The 21050-nt window shown below is 41.7% G+C and overlaps 2 protein-coding genes and 1 long non-coding RNA gene across 3 annotated transcripts in view; 2 read left to right on the forward strand and 1 right to left on the reverse strand.

Annotated features, from left to right (window-relative positions):
• Positions 1–21050, forward strand: part of LOC117501843 — a 105016-nt gene that overhangs the window by 81499 nt on the left and 2467 nt on the right. The window lies entirely within an intron of this gene.
• The window catches only part of LOC117501844, a 197568-nt gene that overhangs the window by 64155 nt on the left and 112363 nt on the right, over positions 1–21050 (reverse strand). The gene's annotated exons all lie outside the window — the stretch shown is intronic.
• LOC117501842 (saxitoxin and tetrodotoxin-binding protein 1-like) overlaps positions 14923–21050 on the forward strand; it is a 338634-nt gene continuing 332506 nt past the window's right edge. Inside the window, exon 1 of the mRNA XM_034160807.1 lies at positions 14923–15057. Coding sequence (XP_034016698.1) covers positions 14938–15057 — 120 coding nt within the window. The 5' untranslated portion in view covers positions 14923–14937. The remainder of the gene's footprint in view (positions 15058–21050) is intronic.

Below are 21050 nucleotides of genomic sequence, written 5' to 3' on the forward strand. Positions count from 1 at the left end.
GGCTTCTGGGAACCCCTTTAGTTTGATGAAAATCTTACAGTTGGATACCCAAGTGTGTTGGATCTTTTTCAGCTTTTTGAGTTGTCTGGCCTTTTTAGCAATGTCCGCATTCCTTTTGATTAAGTGCTCATTAATAAAGACATTATTTCCTTTCAGTTTATGTCCTTGTTTTAACAGAGCCATGTTATTTTTCAATTCACAAACCTTAGAATGATATCTGATTTTTCGTTGTTCCTGGAGGGCAGCGGGTGACAAGCCTCGATGTGCTGCAGGTCCATCTCTGTCCCCTTCTCTTGGAGGTAGGATATTACCACATCTCCTCCTCACTGTGTAGCCCACTGACCATGTTGGCAGCCACTGCTCGTGCATATGAGCATGGCTTGATTTTAATCCCAGTGACGATCAGATCATTCATGCAAGTATGTTGTTCCAACTCGTCCACTTGCCACTCCAAATACTCAATGCGCCGATCCTTTTCTGCAATCTGAATGCGAAGTGCTTTCACCTGCTCCAACAGAGAAAGAACCTGAGTTTGCTGTTCTCTGACGGTTGTCATTTCCCCAGTCAGGAAATCGACAGAAACTTTTATATCCTCAAACTCCTCCGGTGATGGGCCTTTTTTGTGGCATTTTGACACATACAGCAATAAAAAAAACACACATACAGCAATAAAAAAATGCACATCCTGCCTATAAATGTAGATCAGACTATGAGTATCATAATACAGAAGAATCCTGTGAGGGTTTGCCGCAGCCTCCCTAAAACTGTACAAGGACAAACGTGCGTACACAGTTGTAAAGGCCGCAATAAAAATATTGTTGGCTGTACCTGGTCGGGTGACATACCGAGGTCCATAGCACCATTGAATCATCGTCACCCAACTGCTGAGGAATGTTAGATAAGTGACATCGTACTGTTCAGAAAACAGAAATCTGAACAGATCATCCACATTTTTGATGAGTTTGGTCTGTGTTAGATTCGCCCTCTGGGCAAATTTACCCCAGGAGTTGGGACAAATCTTTGCCATCTGTCGTTTTGCAGGATTGTGAGTGATTTTTTTCCAGGTCTAAACAAATGTTCTGATTCACCCAGTAGTCTGCAATATATTTTTCTCTGCCCTCAGGGTCTTTATCGAATTTGGGAGTGAAGCCTGAGGCTTTCTGCTTATGTTTTAAGAAGGTGTTTATGTACAAGGTCTATTAGAAAAGTATCCAACCTTATTATTTTTTTCAAAAACCATATGGATTTGAATCACGTGTGATTACATCAGACATGCTTGAACCCTCGTGGGCATGCGAGAGTTTTTTCACGCCTGTCGGTTACGTCATTCACCTGTGGGCAGTCTTTGAGTGAGGAGTGGTCCACCCTCTCGTCGATTTTTTCATTGTTTAGGAATGGCTCAGAGACTGCTGTTTTGTTTGATCAAAATTTTTTCAAAAACTGTAAGGCACAACTGAGTGGACACCATTCGATAAATTCAGCTGGTTTTCGCTAAAAAATTTAACGGCTGATGAGAGATTTTGGTCTGTAAGTGTCGCTTTAAGGACGGCCCACTGCGCCTGACGGCGATCTGCGCTCCGAGGCGGCGTTGTCTCGCTGTTTCAAGCTGAAAACTTCCACATTTCAGGCTCTGTTCACCCAGGTCATCGTCAGAGAACAGAGAAGTTTCAGAAGACGTCGGCATGAGGAGTTTATGCGGACATTCCACTGTTAAAGGAGATTTTGTAATGAAAGAACATGCGGGCAGATTCGCATGTCGGGCCGGACCCGACCGCGGGGGGTCGCGACAGGAAAAATACCTCCGTTGGAAACCTTAACGGACAAGTTGGAACATGCCCAGCTGTTAAACAATTTCTCAGTTACTCACTTGTTGAAAGCCATCAAAAGCCACCTGAATTTTACAAATGGTTTTCAACACGGAGGTGTTTTTCCTGTCACGGCGCAGATGGATTTGCGGCGTCGTCACAAAACCGACTCGGCAAATTTGCCCGCACGTTCTTTCATTACAAAATCTCCTTTAACAGTGGAATGTCCGCATAAACTCCTCATGCCGACTTCTTCTGAAACTTCTCTGTTCTCTGACGACGTCCTGGGTGAACAGAGCCTTAAATTAGGATGTTTTCAGCTCGAAACAGCCAGATGGACGCCACCTCCGACCGCGCTGATCCGCTTTGTGAGCTGTCCTTAAAGCCAAAGAAACTCCACAATCTCTCATCAGCCGTTAAACGTTTCACCGAGAACCAGCTGAATTTCTTGAATAGTGTCCACTTGGATATCCCTCACTGGTCCTGAAAAAATTTTGATAAAGCAACGCGCGCCGTCTCCAGCAGCGTCTCAGACAAAGGATTTCAGCCGAGAGGGCTGGACCAGTGCTCACTCAAAGGCGGATGACGTCACCGACACGCGTCTGGTGTAATCGCACGTGATTCAAATCCATATAGTTTTTTTTTTTTTTTATAAAACTGCCGGTTAGTTTTCTAATAAACCTCGTATGCTTATCCTCAAAATGCTAGACTTCAAAAATCTTAGCTACAATGTAGCCTGTATCTAAAGCTTTGTGGAATTCTGGGATTGTCCATGTTCCGCAGAGCTCTCTGCTGATCGGTGTGTGTGCATGGCCCCACCTAATTGTTTCCATCAGCACATGTGCGACACAGAGCAAACACCAGTTCATCACGAGGAGTTCTGTGGGGGAGGACAGGAAATTTTAATCCCTGGGGCAGATAAGTCCTGGAATCTTGGAAATTTCTGTTGACAATTTTCGGATGCCCCATGGGATATGTAAAATTTATGTTGATGTAATGGACTGACTCGCCTTGCTTAGCCGTGTACCTCAACTGCGAGGCACAAGTTTGCCCTCCGTATAAGGCATCACGAACTTCGAGGGGAGTCGGTAACCCCCTGCGGGAAAGGAATTGCTGAATGCTCTCATCTCTCTGTTTCATATTAGTCCATATTCATATTCATTTCCGTGTGCGTTCTCCCTTCATCAGTGTCTTCTGACTCCATCTTGCTTTCTAAGAATAAATAAATGTGAGCTTCACCGGCGATCGAAAAAAATAATTTTCTGTATTAATTCAAAAATATTTTAATGACGGCAGCACCAAACACAGTCTGCCTCATCTGCGTGGCTCTGTCTAACAAAAACATCATTTAAAAAATGTTTACTATGACGGTCTTTTTTAAAAACAGAAGCATTTATATAAAAAGATTACTTATATCACTTACAGAGAAAGATGATACATCTTTCACTCTTATTCTCTGCTTGAGGAAAAAGAAAGCTTCATTCCGATCATGAAATTTACCACGAGATAATGAAATGTTTCCATCGTAGAATCTTAAATGAATGTGTGCTACCGTCAGCAGCCGCGACTTACTGAAATGTTTGCTTGAGAAAAAAGTGACAGATTTCTGGGACAGAAAAGGTTGCTGAATCTTCAAATAACCCCTGTTCCCACTGGTATCTTGTTTTATGGTAGACACCCTAAAACACACATAATCATTAATCAGGAAATTTAGTGTGACTTGCTTGAGAGAAAAGTGACAGAGTCGCACCAGGTACGGTTCCGATGGGGAAATTGGCGATCATAAAAATATTGTTTCAAACGATGACCTCTCTGTAATAACTAAGATCTGTGACATTATGCAGCTCTGTGTGTGTGTGTGGGGGGGGGGGGGATACACCCCTCCTGGTTTGCGCTAAAAAACATAGCCACAAACAAACCCCACAGCCCCTGCCGTGACATCCTGCAGCTGTGTGTGGGGGCTATATCCCCTCCTGGTTTGTCAAAAACATTGTAAAAGACCTGTGGCCTTTTGCACTAAAGCCCCTGTCACATTGGCGTATTCGTAGAGCTGCTCATTGCGGCGTTGTGTTTCATTTAAATACGCCGGAAATACGCGAGTACTCAGCCTTTTTCAGTGTTCGTTCATACTTGCAGCTGCGTGTGTTCGCATTTTAATGTGTACACACAGTCGCGTGTGCCATGCCGCTATTAAACCAGTTCAGTGCTATTTATATTATATATATATTTTTTTTTTTTTTTGTCATGGTGGATCACTTTCTTTGTGTCCAGATGCTGCCGAGTCTGGCTGTGGTAAAGGCTGCCCTGAATGAAACGCAGTGACTCGTTAAACTTTTAAACCTGCGGTTGATCCGATCAGGTCACTGATTTGATCAGACCTGATCGATCTGGTCGTCTGATGATCACACCAACATGCAGCGAGTGCGCTTTTATTTTAAAGAGTCACAGCTCTGATTAGACACACACAGGGAGAGAGAGAGAGGGAGAGCACATGTGCGAGAGAGAGCGCTTTTATTTTAAGGAGTCTGATCAGACACAGAGAGAGAGAGAGCTCTCCCTCTCTCTCCCTCTCAGAGTGAGAGAGAGAGAGAGAGAGAGAGAGAGAGAGAGAATGTCTTCTCTCTATGAGACTCCTTAAAACAAAAGCGCTCTCTCTCTCGCACGCGGGCTCCCCCTCTCTCTTTCTCTCTCTCTCTCTCTGTGTCACAGAGAGAGAGACGGCACGCAAGATAGAGCGTTTTTATGAAATGACAACAGTCAGCTTTGCGACACAGTGAACAGTCCTCATATAATGAGTCCAGTATGATAAAGTGAAGCAACAATCTTGCAGTATTTATAGCTCCAGAAGAACAACGGAGCCCGACAGGAGGTGTGAAATGGCGTACAGTACCATGTTGCAGCGTGGGCGGGCTCACCATAACGGACAGTAGCAGAGCGCTGCGTGTAGTCGCGTGAAGGCTCCATGCTGTGCTGCACGCCAAAGAAAATTAAGCATGTTTAATTTCTTCCGACCTACGCGCATAGCCCTCAACATACTGCTGCGTATTGAAAAAAAAACTCCATGTGAAGTGGGCATAGAGCTGCTCATTGCAGCGTGGATGATACATTATAATGAACAGCTCTACAAATACGCCAATGTGACAGGGGCTTAAGCAAACCCATCTTCACACATCTTCAGAGTTCTGTTCTTTTTTATGCTAAAACAGTAACACACCCACCCCCTGCTGTGACATTCTGCATCTACACACATCCACCTAAAACATTATAAAAACACCTGCAGGCTCTACATCAGGCAGGTGAAACATCATAAACACACACACACACACACTTCACACCCCCAAACAACACACACACACACACACGCTCCCCCTTTTGTGCTAAACATTCCCCCTCATACACACACGCACAAACTTTTAAGATGCAAATATTCCCAATGGGCCCACCTCCTCCTTCAGACCCCTTGTGACAATTGGATCTTCACACATACACAGGCTCAGAGTTCTGCTAACGCAGTAAAAGAGTCAACCACGTTACTTTACGAAGAAACTTAAGACTATTTCTTTAATTACTTCAAAAAAGACTTTTATTTTTAACAACAATTATAATTACTTCATAAATATTCACGTTTAATTATAAACCACTATTTCATTAACTGATAGCGGAACACTTTATTGTGCAGCTGGAAGGCATCCAGCCTTCAGAGAGACTGTGTTCAGCGAAGAAGCAGCATTAACCCACCTGTGATGGTTTTTCAGTGCACGAAAACAGAAAGAAGATGCATTACAAAAAAGAGTTTTATTTTAAATGACTGTGATTATAATTACTTCATAAAAAAACTCTTTTAAATATAGACATTTAATTATATCATAGTTCAATATTTCATTAATTACTACATTAAAGAAATCCTCGCATAATTACATTAAAGATGCAGTTATTATTTTTTTTATTGTTCTTTAATTCAGGAATTAAAAAAATATAAAAGGGTATTAAAACATTAGACACAGGTGACTCTGTTTTAAATTTTCATGTTTAATTATATCACAATTCAATATTTAATTAATTACTACAAAAAGAATCCTCCCATAATGTAATTATGGGAGGATTATGGGTCATAAATCATGACATTTATGGTTTTATGGCCTTTGGGGGTCATAAATCATGACTTTTTTTTATGGTTTTATGGCCCCTTTGACAACTTTGTTCCTTCTTGTGTCTTGGTCCTTCAACAACCTCAATATTACATACGTTATTGACAACATTAAAAAATATTATTACCACAGTTAAAAAAATAAGTTAAAAAAATCCACTTTAATGTTGGTCAAGTGATATGGTGGTTGCACCAACAAACTTTAATTTATAAACTTGGTCTCTGTCTTAAGTTTGGTTCCTGTTGTTGTTCCTGTTGTCTCTTTCTCTGTCGGTTCTTGTGGTGGTCTGATTCTTGTCCATGTAGTTCTGGGTGTTGGGTCTGGTGTCAGTGATTTTATATACTGTACTCTTATTCTGGTTAGTGTTGCATTTCTGCTGTCTTTTTAAAAGATATTTAGCCTCTGTGATTTTATTTTTTCTTAAGGAAAAAAGTGAGGTTGTCAGCTGTTAATACACCACACATAACTTTGGGTGTTTGAATTATACTGGAAATTCTAGTAGAGAAAAAGAAATGTTTCATGCTTCACCTCAAGAGCGCCCTCTTGCAACTTAAAAAACCCCTCCCCATAGGGTTTTTTTGGAGTACGGAGATGAAAATTGGTACACGTGTGACTTGCATAGTCCTACAAAAAAGTATCTTGCACCATGGTCTACTCCAAACAGGAAGTCGGCCATTTTGAATTTTCGTGTCATTTTGGCATGATTTGCATCTGTTGTATTTGAATGAACTCCTCCTTGGGATTTTGTCCAAAGCACTTCAAATTTCTTTCAGATCAGCCAGAGGCTACACTCATCAAAAACTTTGAAAGCTTTTTTCTATGACAAAGGGTGTGGCCGCTATTGGGCCTCCATTTTGACCCTTCTCCATGGAACAATATACTGAAACGAGTACTGATGTCACATAGTTAACCCCATCAACTTCATTCCACTTCTAAAACATGCAGAACATGTTGGTGAACATAGGCGATGATCGCCATAAAGTTACAAGTAACAACATCCGTGTGGCGGCACCTCAAATATCGCCCCTTCGCCATGAAATTGCGTTCTTCCTTTTGACAGCTTTATTTTTATCAGATCATCATGAAATTTGCTACACAGGTCAAGCACGACACCTCTTACAAATCATAGGGATGTTGTCCATGGGCGGGGCAAAATGCCTCAATAGCGCCCCTTTGCATCTTTCAAAAACCCCTCCCCTTAGGGTTTTTTTTTTTTTTTTTTGGAGTAGGGAAATGAAAATTGGTACACATGTGTGACTTGCTTAGTACAAGTTGAGTAGCTGAGTACCTTAAGTCTCTGGATGTTGTGGGACTGTCTTGGGACTGACACGCCTCTGCAACATCACATGGTGGTTGGGGACAGTGCCTCTGGATTGGCAGACCAGGGTGGTGGTCCCTCTGTTTAAGAAGGGGGACCGGAGGGTGTGTTCCAACTACAGGGGGATCACACTCCTCAGCCACCTCGGTAAGGTCTATTCCAGAGTACTGGAGAGGAGAATTCGACTGTTAGTCGAACCTCAGATTCAGAAGCAGCAGTGTGGTTTTTGTCCTGGCCGCGGCACACTGGACCAGCTCTACGCACTCCATCGGGTGCTCGAGGGTCCATAGGAGTTTGCCCAACCAGTCCACATGTTCTTTGTGGATCTGGAGAAAGCATTTGACCGTGTCGCTCGGGGCACCCTGTACATTTACCAACTTGCTCTGCATGTTTGAGCAGTGGAATGAAGTTGATGGGGTTAACTATGTGACATCAGTGCCTGTTTAAGTATAATTTCCATGGCGAAGGGTCAAAATGGCGGCACCATAGCAGTCACACCCTTTGACATAGATAAAAGCTTTTGATAACTTTGATCAGTATAGTGTCTGGATGATCTGAAAGAAATTTTAAGTGTATTGGACAATATCCCTAAGAGGAGTTCCTTCAAATACAATGTGTGGAAATCATGCCAAAATGACATGAAAATTCAAAATTACCGACTTCCTGTTTGGAGTAGACTAATGGTGCAAGAGCGTTTTTGTACGTCTATGCAAGTCCCACTTGTGTACCAATTTGCATTTCCTTACTGTAAAAAAACCCTATGTGGAGGGTTTTTTTGAATGCTGCAAGGTGGTGCTATAGACGCATTTTGGCCCGCCCATGTGCGATGCCCCTATGACCTGTAAGAGGTTGTCACGCTTGGCGGGGCAATAGCGGCCACACTCTTCGACACAGAGAAAAGCTTTTGGTAAGTTTTGATCAGTCTCTGGATGATCCGAAAGAAATTTGAATTGCATTGGTCAAAATCCTAAGGAGGAGTTCGTTCAAATACAATGTGTGGAATTAACAACAAAGTGACACGAAAATTCAATATGGCCAACTTCATGTTTGGAGTAGACCAGCGGTGAAAGAGACATTTTTGTACATCTATCCAAGTCACGTGTACTAATTTTTGTCTCCCTACTACACAAAAAGAAAACCTTATGGTGAGTGGTTTGTGAAAGCTCCAAGGGGGCGCTATTGAGGGATTTTCCCCCGACCATGGCCGACGCCCCTATGAATTGTAAGTGGTTGTCATGCTTGACCTGAGTATCAATTTTCATGATGATATGACAAAACTGAAGCCGTCAAAAGGAAGAACATAATGTCATGGCGAAGGATCGATATTCAGCACAGTGCCACATGGACACCATTACTCGTGGCTTCATGGCGATTGTCGCCTACATTAAGCAACTTATGCATGTTTTATAAGTGAAATGAAGTTGATGGGGTAAACTATGTGACATCAGTACCTATTAAACTATAAATAGTACATTTCCTGTTACTGCTGGGGGCGCTATGAGTTAGGTGGGATGTTAATATATGGGGATGTTCACTGCAGAGCCCTGATCATGTCCAGCAAGTTTGAAGGATCTATGATGAAGTATGTGTGCGTGACAGCCGTTTGAACTGAAACGGCGTGCTCCAAAACGCTCGCAAAAGTTTTACGAACCGTAGCACCCACCCCTTTTGACCTACAGAAATTCTACTGATAACTTTTGATCAGCTTGGGGTCATGATGTGGACCAAATGTGAAGACTTTTGGATGAAATCCTTAGGATGAGTTTGTTCAAATGTAAGTCGTGGAAATGGACAAAAATGACAAAAATCACCTTCTCCTACTCTGTCCCTAATAAATAATAACAATAAACAGCACAATTACAATAGGGTCCTCGTAGGACTTTGTCCTACTCTGGCCCTAAATATTTGGCATGCTATTGGTTGGTGTGTGTGTGTGTGTGTCCGTCCATCCGTCCACTCAACCCTGACGACAAACATCATCAACATATGCCGATGTTATCATCACAATCCAACACTTCCTATGGCAGCCAGACCTGAAAACAACAACAATAGTGTCAACATCTCCAGTTAGCAAAGACACACAGAATAGTAAGTTCCTTCGGCTGCTCTCTTGTTTGCACTCGGGGTCGCCACAGCAAATCCAAGGTGGATCTGCATGTTGAATTGGCACAGGTTTTACAACGGATGCCCTTCCTGATGCAACTCCACTTCACATGGAGAAATGTGGCAGGGGTGGGATTTGAACCGGGAACCTTCTGCACTGAAACCAAGCGCACTAACCACTTGGCCACCACTCCCCTGGTCTCCTTTAGCAAAGACACACAGAATAAAGAGTGAAAAATCAATGTTATATTTAGGATAAACACAAAAATCATTAAAGGTCAAACACAAAACAATATACTGCACAAAACTATTGAATAATCAATAGATAAAATGGCTACAAAATGGTGTCACCAGTGGTGGGCACAGTTCAGATAATCCAATAGCAGATAATTATCGAAGCTAATGCTTTTGCTATCGGATTAGCTTTTCAGATAAGTTTTAAAAACATCTTTGGAGCAATTATCTTCCGATAAATTTAGTTCCGATAACTTTCAGTCCGGTAACATTTTCTTTGCTGGTAAAGTTTAACGGTCAAAAACGTTTGTCAACCCTAAAATCAAACATTTTAGTCTGTTTGTTGTGTTTCTAGCCACGGAGCAGACTGGCTGCTTGTTGCTTGCTGATGATGTCATCACTAAGCACAAAACGTGATTGGCCGGTCGATGCAGGGAGCATTGTGGGTAGTGTAGTTCAGGTTCATTTTGCACATTACAGTGGCTTGTCCATGCGACACAAAAACAAAACAGACTAATCTTAACACTATTTTATTTCATTTCTTTGTGGCTGTAATTTAAACACCAAGACTCGGTGGGGGAGAAGAGCTCTCATCGCGCAGCTGTGTGTACAGAGAGAGAGACTTTTCTTCACGTTTCGACATTGTTTTGGATTTAAAACATGGATTATTTATTCAGATGAATCCCACTGAAACTAACAGGTAAGAATTTATATTTACTACATGTATTTTACCCTGTCAGTCAGTGCATTAATGGATGTATTTCGGTTGTTTAAGCAGCAGGGTTCAAAGCATACGAAAAAAGCAGCAGCTTTTAGCTCGTAAATAACGATGTATCTAATACCGAGATAAACTGTGACTTCTAATACTGTGTGTTACTGCTTTTGAAAGATGATGACAGTGTTTGGGGTTTTATTTTATTATTTACTCATTTTCCGTGTGTTCTTTGTGTCTGTGATCCTTGAATTTACCCAGAAGCCCCTGCAGTGCTTAAAGTGAAACTGGTTTATCAGAAGCCGACAGTGTAATCTGATGTGGCCGCGTCCAAATCAATACTAATCATCATCGGTTATCTGTAATAAAGATAATTTTTTTAGCAGTTTATCGGTTTATCATCATAAAAGATAACTTTTCAGTTACCTGATTAATGGTTATCGAAGCTAACTTTTTCGGTTAGCTGTGCCCACCACTGGGTGTCACGCACTGAATCATTGTCAATTGCTTACACCAGGGGTGGCCAAGTTTGGTCCTCGAGAGCCACCTTCCTGACACTCTTAGTTGTCTCCCTGCTCCAACACACCTGAATCCAATGAAAGGCTCATTAAAAGTCTGCTAACGAGTCTTTCATTGGATTCAGGTGTGTTGGAGCAGGGAGACGACTAAGAGTATCAGGAAGGTGGCTCTCGAGGACCGAACTTGGCCACCCCTGGCTTACACCAACTAAGGGTCACGGGGGGCTGGAGCCTGATCCGCAGGGTGCACCCTGGACAGGAGGCCAGTCTGTCACACAGCCACATTTAGACAATTAAACACATTCACAACACCTACAGATAATTTAAAGTTTCCAGTTCACCAAACCAGCATGTCTTTGTATGTGGGAGGAAGATGGAGCACCTGTTGGAAACCCACATAAACATGTGGAGACCATGCAAACTCCACACAGAAAGGCCACAGGTGGAAATTGAACCCAATGACATTCTTGCAGTGAAGCAACAGTGCAAACCACTAAGCCACCGTCCTGCCCTGCAATATTATCTAAATGAAATAAACTATTAAACAAAATATGTGACAGAAACAAGTAACCATCTCTTTAACAGCCAGCTGGGATCAGATGATTCAGGTGACAAAACCAAAGATGGTGACATATCAACCGACACTAACCCACTGACTGTGCACGAGTGTGCATGACTTCTGTCTGATGCATAGTATAAAAATTGTTGGGAAGGTGTCGTAACACGGACCCGCAACAGGGGGCGCAAATGAACGGACAATGGATAAGACACAGAGTAACAATTTAATGTTGTGAAACGCACAGCTGGATACAGACAAAAATATATAATGCCAATTAAACACAAGGTGACGTGCGGGCAGGCTCGAAGATAGGAGACCTCTGGCGATCGAAGAGCTGGGACCCACACAGCTTCCACCACCAACGGCCTGAAGAACACCGGAGCCGCCAAGTCCTGAGTCCCCAGGTGGTCACCGTCTTCTGTTGCAGACCCTGGTACTGCTGGCAGAAGATGAAAACAGTTAATGGTGAGTGTGTATCCACACACCCAGTAATCCTTCACCCACAGGTCTTCAGGGAGGGAAAACCTCCACCTCTGATACAGAATCACCCGTGCAGCTCCTGACAGTTGCTCCTTGGATGGAGTGAGAGGCGAAGACGTCGCAGACTCTCACTGCACGCCAATCCAATTATGACAGACTTCAGGAATACGGCTGCACACAGAACAATAATTAGTCTCAAAAAGTATGACTTGCAGAGAACTACCTTAAACGGTAGCTGATTTCTCGGCGAGGAGGTGGAGTAATAATCCGGCTTTTGTAGGGAAGGTGGTGATTGGTGACAGCTGGTGTAAATGAGTGACAGCTGTCACTCTCTGTTGTCTTGGCGCCCTCTCATGCTTGAAGCCCGCACTCCAAGCAGGGCGCCGACTGGTGGTGGTGGGCCAGCAGTACCTCCTCTTCAGCGGCCCACACAACAAAAATAAAGAATTCTGGAATGTTTTGAACAAATTTGTCACAGTCTTCAATACATGTACACATGCTTGTGCACATAGCAGGATGTGCTGTTTGCCAGTGGCAGCTGGCCCATAGGGGGCGCTCGGGCGCTGCCCTCCTAGATGTGGAGGGGAAAAGTCATAATATATATATATATATTTAAAAAGTATCATCATTGTCAGTTCTACTTAATAGTATGTGCCTACATGTAATATGAATGATTAAAACAACACTTCCTCCAACTGACTCTCATTCAACAGTGCATTTCCACCGCAAGAAGCAGAGAACGTATCATTCCTCGTCTTGGGCGATCATTCAAAGCGCCCTTGAAGTGCAGCGAAATAACCAATTGTATGTAGTTGCTAAGGAAAATTAATTAATTAAATTAAATTAATTAATTAAATATTTGGCAAATCAACACTGCCAAAATTAATGGCTTTGGGGCGCCGGAATTTTAGCCCCTGCTACAAAAATGCGGGAACGTTAGATTACAGTCAGTGATATACGTGATGCTGCAGATGCTGCTGTCAGTCAGTCAGTCAGGAAGAGATGATGGTGTCGACGACGTTTGGGTTATATTTATTTATTTTTATTTTGTCTCCGTGTGTTTTGCTGGAGTAAGTTGAAGAACTCTTCGGAGGTTTAAAACGGGACAAAACTAATCAAATCAATGACACCAAAGTTTTGCGGGGATCCTTTTGGAGGCGCATGGAGGTGCGCACATCAGATCTTTCTCGTGGTTTAATGACAATTGCACATCCCGGTTGGAGGAGAGACGTTTGTCTGACTCGTTATAAACCGTGTCAGGCTTCATTCACACTGTCAGCTGCTGATCTGCGCTCTTTACTGTGGGGTGGAAAGGAGCGCATCCACCTCTGCCAGCTGCGGACTGACTCTGGATCCACTTCAGCTCAGGTGATCTAACGAGCTGCTCGGATTTATTCCCGAATGTTGCTCCTGGTGTGGAAACTAGGATGAAAATTTAAGATAAAAAGAATGAGTGATGTTTTTTTGTTTGTTTGTTTTAGGGCGTCAAAGCTGTGATCTTTATTGGGACAGCAGACCAGTTATAATGGTAATAGGAGAGGCCGGGGCTGTTTGTAACAGTGTTCAAAGCTGCAGCCATGCTGGTATTTTGATTTCACTTTACACGTTATGAGGATCAGTTCACAGAAGTGAAATATTCTTTGGAGTATTCCACACTCTAAAACAAATTATTTGCTCAGTTTAAAAACAAAACAAAACAAAACCCTAAAATAGCAATTTGCATGTTTTTTTTTTAAAGAAATTCTAACTCAGCCACTGAGTACACACAAGACACTTATAGTAAGACAAACCCAAGTTTAGCAACGCATTTAATTAAGTGGTTTTGTAAACTTAATTTGCTTTGTCCTCTACACTGTTAATTAATTTTAACCAATTTAATTTAAAGGTTTTGGTGTTATTAGTTAGTCAAGTTATTTAATTTAAGTTTTTCAAAGTTTGCCTCCATTCCACTCAGTAATGTTCATGCAAATATTACCTTAATTTTCTCTCGCTCTCACACACACACACACACACACACACACACACACACACACACACACACACACACACACACACACACACACACACACACACACTCTCTCACTCTCACATGCTCTCTCTCTCTCTCTCTCTCTCTCTCTCTCTCTCTCTCTCTCTCTCTCTCTCTCTCTCTCTCACACACACACACACACACACACACACACACACACACACACACACACACACTCTCTCACTCTCACATGCTCTCTCTCTCTCTCTCTCTCTCTCTCTCTCTCTCTCTCTCTCACACACACACACACAAACACTTTCTCTCTCTCTCTCTCTCTCTCTCTCTCTCTCACACATGCTCTCTCTCTCTCTCACACACACACACACACACACACACACACACAGAAACATTCTCTCTCTCTCTCTCTCTCTCTCTCTCTCTCTCTTGGAAGGTGGTGTGAACATTGTAATATGTACATAATGTTCTTTTGTCAATTGAAGAATTTTTCCATATTTTGAAAGAGTGTAAATTTGGTGATATTTTTTATTTTGTTCAGGTCGGTGTCATTGTGAACCCCAGCATCTGTTTGTCTGAAGATAATGGCAGTTCAGTACAGTTTGGTGTACTATGTGTGTAATTGGTGTCAAATGGTGAAATGTTCTTTGCTAAAGAACTTGAGTGTTGTATTTGTTCCTTTCCACAGTAGAAATGGGGCCTAATATAGCTGTAAATGGTTAACTTTATCTGTAAAACTGCTGATTTTGAGAAAGACATGAAATGATTATTGTGGAATTGTATTAATTTTCCGACTGTTCACTTGAATGCCTGTACTGGAAAGGCAAGGGAATCTATTGGCACAGCAGCCCCACCAAGACTGTTTTTCACCAGCCGCCACTGCTGTTTGCTGAATCAATAACTCGAGGAATCAACTGTTGGTTGACTCTCTCTCTCTCTCCCTTTCTCTCTCTCTCCATCCACCACGTTCTTGCTGCAGGCGGCTGTTTCTATAAAAGCTAAGATGCTGTAAGTGAAGTTCAGTATTTTGTGCTGTGAGCACCTTCAGGTCTTCTGAATCTGTGTTTTTGTCCATCATGATGCTGTGGCTGACCATCCAGTTCCTCTTTGCCAGGTTTGTTCTAAGCGACATCAGTCCGACACCTGAAGATTGTCACCAGCTGGTCAAACCCCTGTCTCTAACGGACCACTCCATGGTAACAAGTCCTACATCCAAGTCTACCCATACCTTGATTTTTTTTATTATTTTCAAATTCTCTCTTCTGCACCTTAAAATATATTATGATGTTTGTTTGATTTTAATTCTGTGACGTCTCATTTTGGAAAGAGCTAAAGAAATTAATTAATGTAATTCATGTCTTAGTAGAATATGATCCAGTTTAGACAAGGAACCAGATAAAACTAATGGCACCATGAGAAATGTAAAAAACATTTTGTCACTATGAAATCTTCAGACACATCAACTGAAATTTTAGAAAAATTATGATGATAAATATGTATTATTGATAAATAAGCAAAATGTGTGACAAAAAAATTCATTCCTTTTCATTATTCTCATGCACTTTATTATAAAAATCAGGTTGTACTGATAATTATGAGTGATAATCATCAACTGCCAGTGTGTGTGTGTGTGTGTGGGTGGGTGTGTGTGTGTACGTGCACATGCAACAGATGGTACAACTACAAAGTAATAATGTTTTTTTTTTAAGAATTCATTTTTACAGAATTTCAAAGTTGATCTTCTATTGATACACAAAGGAGAAAAAAACAATAAAAAAATTTAATTATCAAAGCACTATTTCATTCAAAAGATTGAAATTGTTCAAATTTGATAGCTGTGAGTCATTATTTTATTTATTTTTTTTTCCATTTTAGAACAAAAGCCCCTTTCAGGCCGGGCTTGTATACATTTGAGTTGTGATGCAGAGTTCCACAGTTTTGGCGTAATCCCTGTGTACGCTGTTGTGTGATTGTGTTCCTAATCTTGCTTTCAGTTGCTTACTGCCAAGTATGTAGCCTCTTACAGTCCACTCCTGTTTAATTTGTGTTTTTTTTTTTTTTTTTTTTTGTGGAAATACGGGCTGTTCTCAAACTGGTACATGAATGGCACTCACATTGCATGCAGGGAGAGAGAGAGAGAGAGAGAGAGAGAGAGAGAGAAAACCTTGCGTGCAGAGGGGTGATGCTGACTGACACGCAGATAGGAGTCAGAATACATTACTTCAAGTAGTTCATGGAATTTATTAACGTGCCACAAACATGAGAGAACTTAAGAAGCTGAAAGTGCCGAGGATTTCCAGCAGGCAGTTGCACGTGTGCATTCTCTGCATGACAAGAGAACGGGACACATCTCGCTGGCCATCCATCCGTAAGAAGTTAACCTTGACGTGGAAATGTCCGCTCGCTGGCATTTGGTCCATGAGCAGGAGTTTATGGACTTTATTTAAATTGCCACAATCTTTTGAGAACTGGAGGAGGTGAAAGCAAAAAGCGGAGATGCATCTGACACTAACCTACTGACTGTGCACAAGTGTGCATGACTTCTAACGGTCATGCACACGGTCGCGCAATCCATCCATGAGAAGTGAATGGTGGACGGTGGACATGTACTCTCGCTAGTGATCTGTCCATGAGGAGTGGATGAGGACATGTCCACTGAATGTTGAAGCTTGGCTCGCCTCTTCTTCTTCCATGGATTTATACCTTCACTTCCAGCAAAGTGCAGCAGGATGAATAAAATCCATCAATCCAAGTATGTACTGATAAACAGATTTGTCGCCCTGGTGTGTAGAATTGCGGAGCCTTGGTGCCCATGAGTGCAGTGTTGTATAGAATCAGTTGCAGTGTGTTTTCTAGACCTGCTTCAAAACTGCATACTTTCTGGGGCCGATGCCATCGTATTCAATGGCTAAATCCAAGCTTTACTAAATTATAAATAACTTTTAAATGATATGAGACAGAAACGTACTTTTTTTTTGCTGAAAAGTTAACTCCGAGAGGTTTCGAGCCAGCCATCGGCCATCTTTGTACTCCTCATAGAAGCTGTGTGATGATGTGCGCAATGTGAGTGTCCAATCGGAATTGGTTCACCGTCACATGGTTTTCCAAAATCTAATCGTAGGGCAGATTTACCTCATGTGAAAAGCCAAAGATCGTTTTCAGGAGTGATATGTTACTAGTTGGCTCATTTGAATAGCCCCCTGGGTGCTCCAGTGAGTACATACTATTAGTACATACTCAGTGTGCCCTGTGCCATTACGCACAGCAATCAGTGAAAGCAGGAGCACACGGAAAGCCTGTGATGACAATCTCACGTGCTCAAACAGTGTGTAACTATCAGGATTGCTCCACTAGTTTGCATGTAAATACTAGTGGATAACTCTGTTGCTTTCGCTACATAAAGCACTGTTTACCATATCAATGGACAACAAAACACATAGACCATTTTGTATATATTGTTCAAAATGTGCATTAGAACCTTTTTGTTGTACAGCCTTTCACATAAGACCTCAACTTACCTTTATACAGTATCAAAACAGTTGTTTATTATAGTTTGCTGTGTGTTTTGAATAAATGTATTATATAAATAAAATAAATTTTTGCTTTATTTTTTCCTTGCCTATTTTTGATTGTAAACCTTTATTACACTTATAAAACACCACAAAAACATATATATTCTGAAAGCACAGGTTGTCCTGAAAAAAAGAGATATAAAACTTGATTGTGGGATGCAGGGAGAGCTGTTAACAGCAATAATAAAACATTTATGCCAGGCGAGTAAACTGTCCAAAAATGCCCTCGGACCCCAGAGGGTTAAAATCGGCACAGAGCTGCTTATCTTGGCATAGTCAGTATGTCGTAATACGCAACTCAAAGGTGGCCCCAGTGTGAAAGGGGCTTTACAGATGAGGTATTAACTGTGTGTTTGCATTTGTGTGTCCAGCTCAGTGGTACATGGTATTTCATCGAAGGATTCACTGATCATGAATCATTCAAATCAATGCTGAAGGCACTCGAAACGACCAGGTTCAAAATGGATCTAACACCCAACAATGCAGACGTACTACAAGTACTTGAAGAGAACAAATTGTGAGTGTGTTGAAACAAGAACCTCTCTCTGAGTTATCTAATCACAAAGGAACTAAAATGAACATTTTACTTTTGACTCACACAGTAAATGGTAAATGGACTGCATTTATACACTGATTTTCTATCTGCATCAGATGCGCAAAGCACTTTACACAGTAATGCCTCACATTCACTCCGATACAAAATTGGTAGCAACTACGGGATTAAGGACCTTGCCCAAGGGCCCTTAGTGATTTTCCGGTCACGCTGGGATTTGAACCTCACTTGCACAGGAGAAGCCTTTAGTGATCAGAACACACCGATGTGTGTGTGATCACATTTAAATCTTCCCATCAACGTTTTAAAAAGTCTGAGGCAGAGTGCAAGCAGTTTTATTCATCTCTCCATCCATCCTGTCCAGTCTATTTTAAAATGTCTTTTTTTGTCCATTAGGTCACATTTTATAGTCATAAAACCCAAATCAACTTCTACACTCTAAAACATTGCAGCCTCATTTAGTTATGTCCACTTGGTACCTCTCTTTAACATAAAGAGCTCTTATAAGTTTTGGATGTTGATTGGTAAATGGACTGCATTCATATAGCGCTTTTAGATCTACATCAGATGCTCAAACTACTTTACACATCAATGACTCACATTCACCCCGATGTTAGGCTGTTGCCATGCAAGGCGCCCACTGCACACTGGGAGCAACTAGGGGATTAAGGACCTTGTTCAAGGGCCCTTAGTGATTTTCCAGTCAGGCTTGGATTTGAACTGAGAATCCTGTGGTCTGAAGCCCAACACTTTAACCACTTGACCATCACAAGGATCATAATATTCTGCAATGTGCTGTCAAAGAGGGAAAGGCAAAAACATCAACCTGCGAACTGGAAAGGGATTCAGCGGGTACACCAAGAACTCAAAAAGAGCAGTCAGTGGAGAAGGCTTTCAGCCTGAAAGGAAGAATGTGAGGGATAAAATCAAAATGCCAAATAAAAAATGGCTGCAGTGTGGGGCAACAAAACGCATATTACTATATTACTATTACTACTGGGAGAGGAGTTACAATGTTAGTACATTACTATGCTTTTTACAGTTTTTATTAATTTTATTAGGAAATGGAGCAGGCCGCGACCTCAACTTTAAATACATTCTAGGTGTTTTAGTGAATCTTAGGGCTACTGGCCGACAATCACCTTCATATTTGGGCAATTCTATGGTAACGGAATTACAACAGCAGCAAAATCTGGACATATGGCATCTAACCACGACAGATTAGCTCAGATTGTAATTCCGTTACTGTAGAATTGCCCATTTATTTTGTTTTTCTTGGTGCTCAATGCTGACAAATTATACTGTTGTTGTTGTCTTTCTGTCTGTCCTAATTCTGATTTTTCTCTCTGTCTGAGGTGACAAATGCATCCAGAGATGGGTGTGGTGTTTGTTTCTGTAACCCTCCCGTCCTGTGCACTGGCAACATTTTCTGTATATCTGTGTTGTAAATTGTTTTGTAAATCATGTCGTAGGATGGCCCAAGCAGAGGGTCACCCCTTTGAGTCTGGTCTGCTTGAGGTTTCTTCCTCAAATCATCAGAGGGAGTTTTTCCTGACCACAGTTACTCTGGGGGTTGGTAAGGTATGACCTTACTTGTGTGAAGTTCCTTGAGGCAATTTTGTTGTGATTTGGCTCTAAATAAATGAAAATAAGTTGGAAAAAATGATATTACGGGGTGGGCGTGGGGGGAACTGATAAAATGCAAAACTGAATGCAAAACAAAGTGTATCATCTCACTCTGAGCGACAAAATGGCAAAAACAGTAATGGCCACCATCAGTCCACTTTACATGTAACAGTGCAGATAGCAGTTATTGAAAAGAAAAGAAAAGAAAAAAAAACAACTCTCATCTTTGTACAGGTCCTGCACAAACTTCTTGGCATCCGATGCAGATTGCAGTCACTTTCTCTCCACTGTCGGCAAAGTAATACACAGTTTGGCTGGGTAAAGAAGCGCAGGACAGATTCCCTGCTTGTTGAGTTCCAACATGGAGCTCTTGAACTCTGGGTGCTGTCTCACCACTTTGATTGTAGAGCTGAATCTTATGTCAATTGCTGGTCAGGTCACTCCTCTTACATGCCTCCCAAATAACCAGATCTTTCATTTAGAAGTGATGAAAATGCAGGATAACTGGTCGGGGTTTTCTACCATGAGCCGGTTAGGAGCTAAGCTCTGCTTCACCCTGTCCAATTTTGGCAAGGAAGTAAGCACCTACATTCCAAAAACATTGACAAGGAGTTGTGAGAAAAAATCGAAAGGCGTAGACCCTGAATAGCTTCAGGTAAACATTCAATCTGAACATTCTGCCATCTGCTTCATCCCTCCAAGTCTTCCATCTTGGATTTTAACCACTCTCTATCTCTTTGGAGTGTTGAGCATTTGGCCTTCAGCTGGTCCAAACACTGATCAGTGTGTGCGGATTCAAGGGAACCATGGTCACAAACTGCACAGTGGACACTGTCCAACTTGGATGATAAAGTTTCAAAGGAAGGCTTAAAGTCTACAAACAGCACAGCTCTGTGGTCTTCCAGCAGAAGTCTAATATCTGCCATAGTTACAGGTGCAGCAAGTGGCGAAGTTACTCTGTCTCAATTTGACTGACTTTTAGACTTTGACTTTTCCAAGTGATCAGAAAGTGGAAATGAAGCTGGGATTCCAGACAAGGAAAAAAAATTAACTGCAGTGGAGAGAGCCAAATGTGTGCTTACTTTCAAACACCATAATGGAAGTCACCTCATTATGATTATTTGATGAGTTTATTCCTCCACACATTTGATTTACCATCTGGTTCTGTGAATGTTTCAGAACATCAACTGATCTTCATCTGTCTTTGTCTTTAAGCAATGGAATCTGCTATGGAACAAAATTCAGTGGAACCATCAACCGTGATATTGTGACGCTAAAAAGTAAGTCACCACATTATATGTTGCAACCTGATTTGTAGACGGGAAAAACAGTAAAATGTTTTAGATTTGGCCACATTTGATTACTGCAGTAACTATCAAAATAGAAATTTGACACTTTTCTATGACACTCCCAAACATGTACTGGTCATTCTGAACAT

This window comes from Thalassophryne amazonica, chromosome 20, assembly GCF_902500255.1.
Source record: "Thalassophryne amazonica chromosome 20, fThaAma1.1, whole genome shotgun sequence".
NCBI lineage: Eukaryota > Metazoa > Chordata > Actinopteri > Batrachoidiformes > Batrachoididae > Thalassophryne > Thalassophryne amazonica.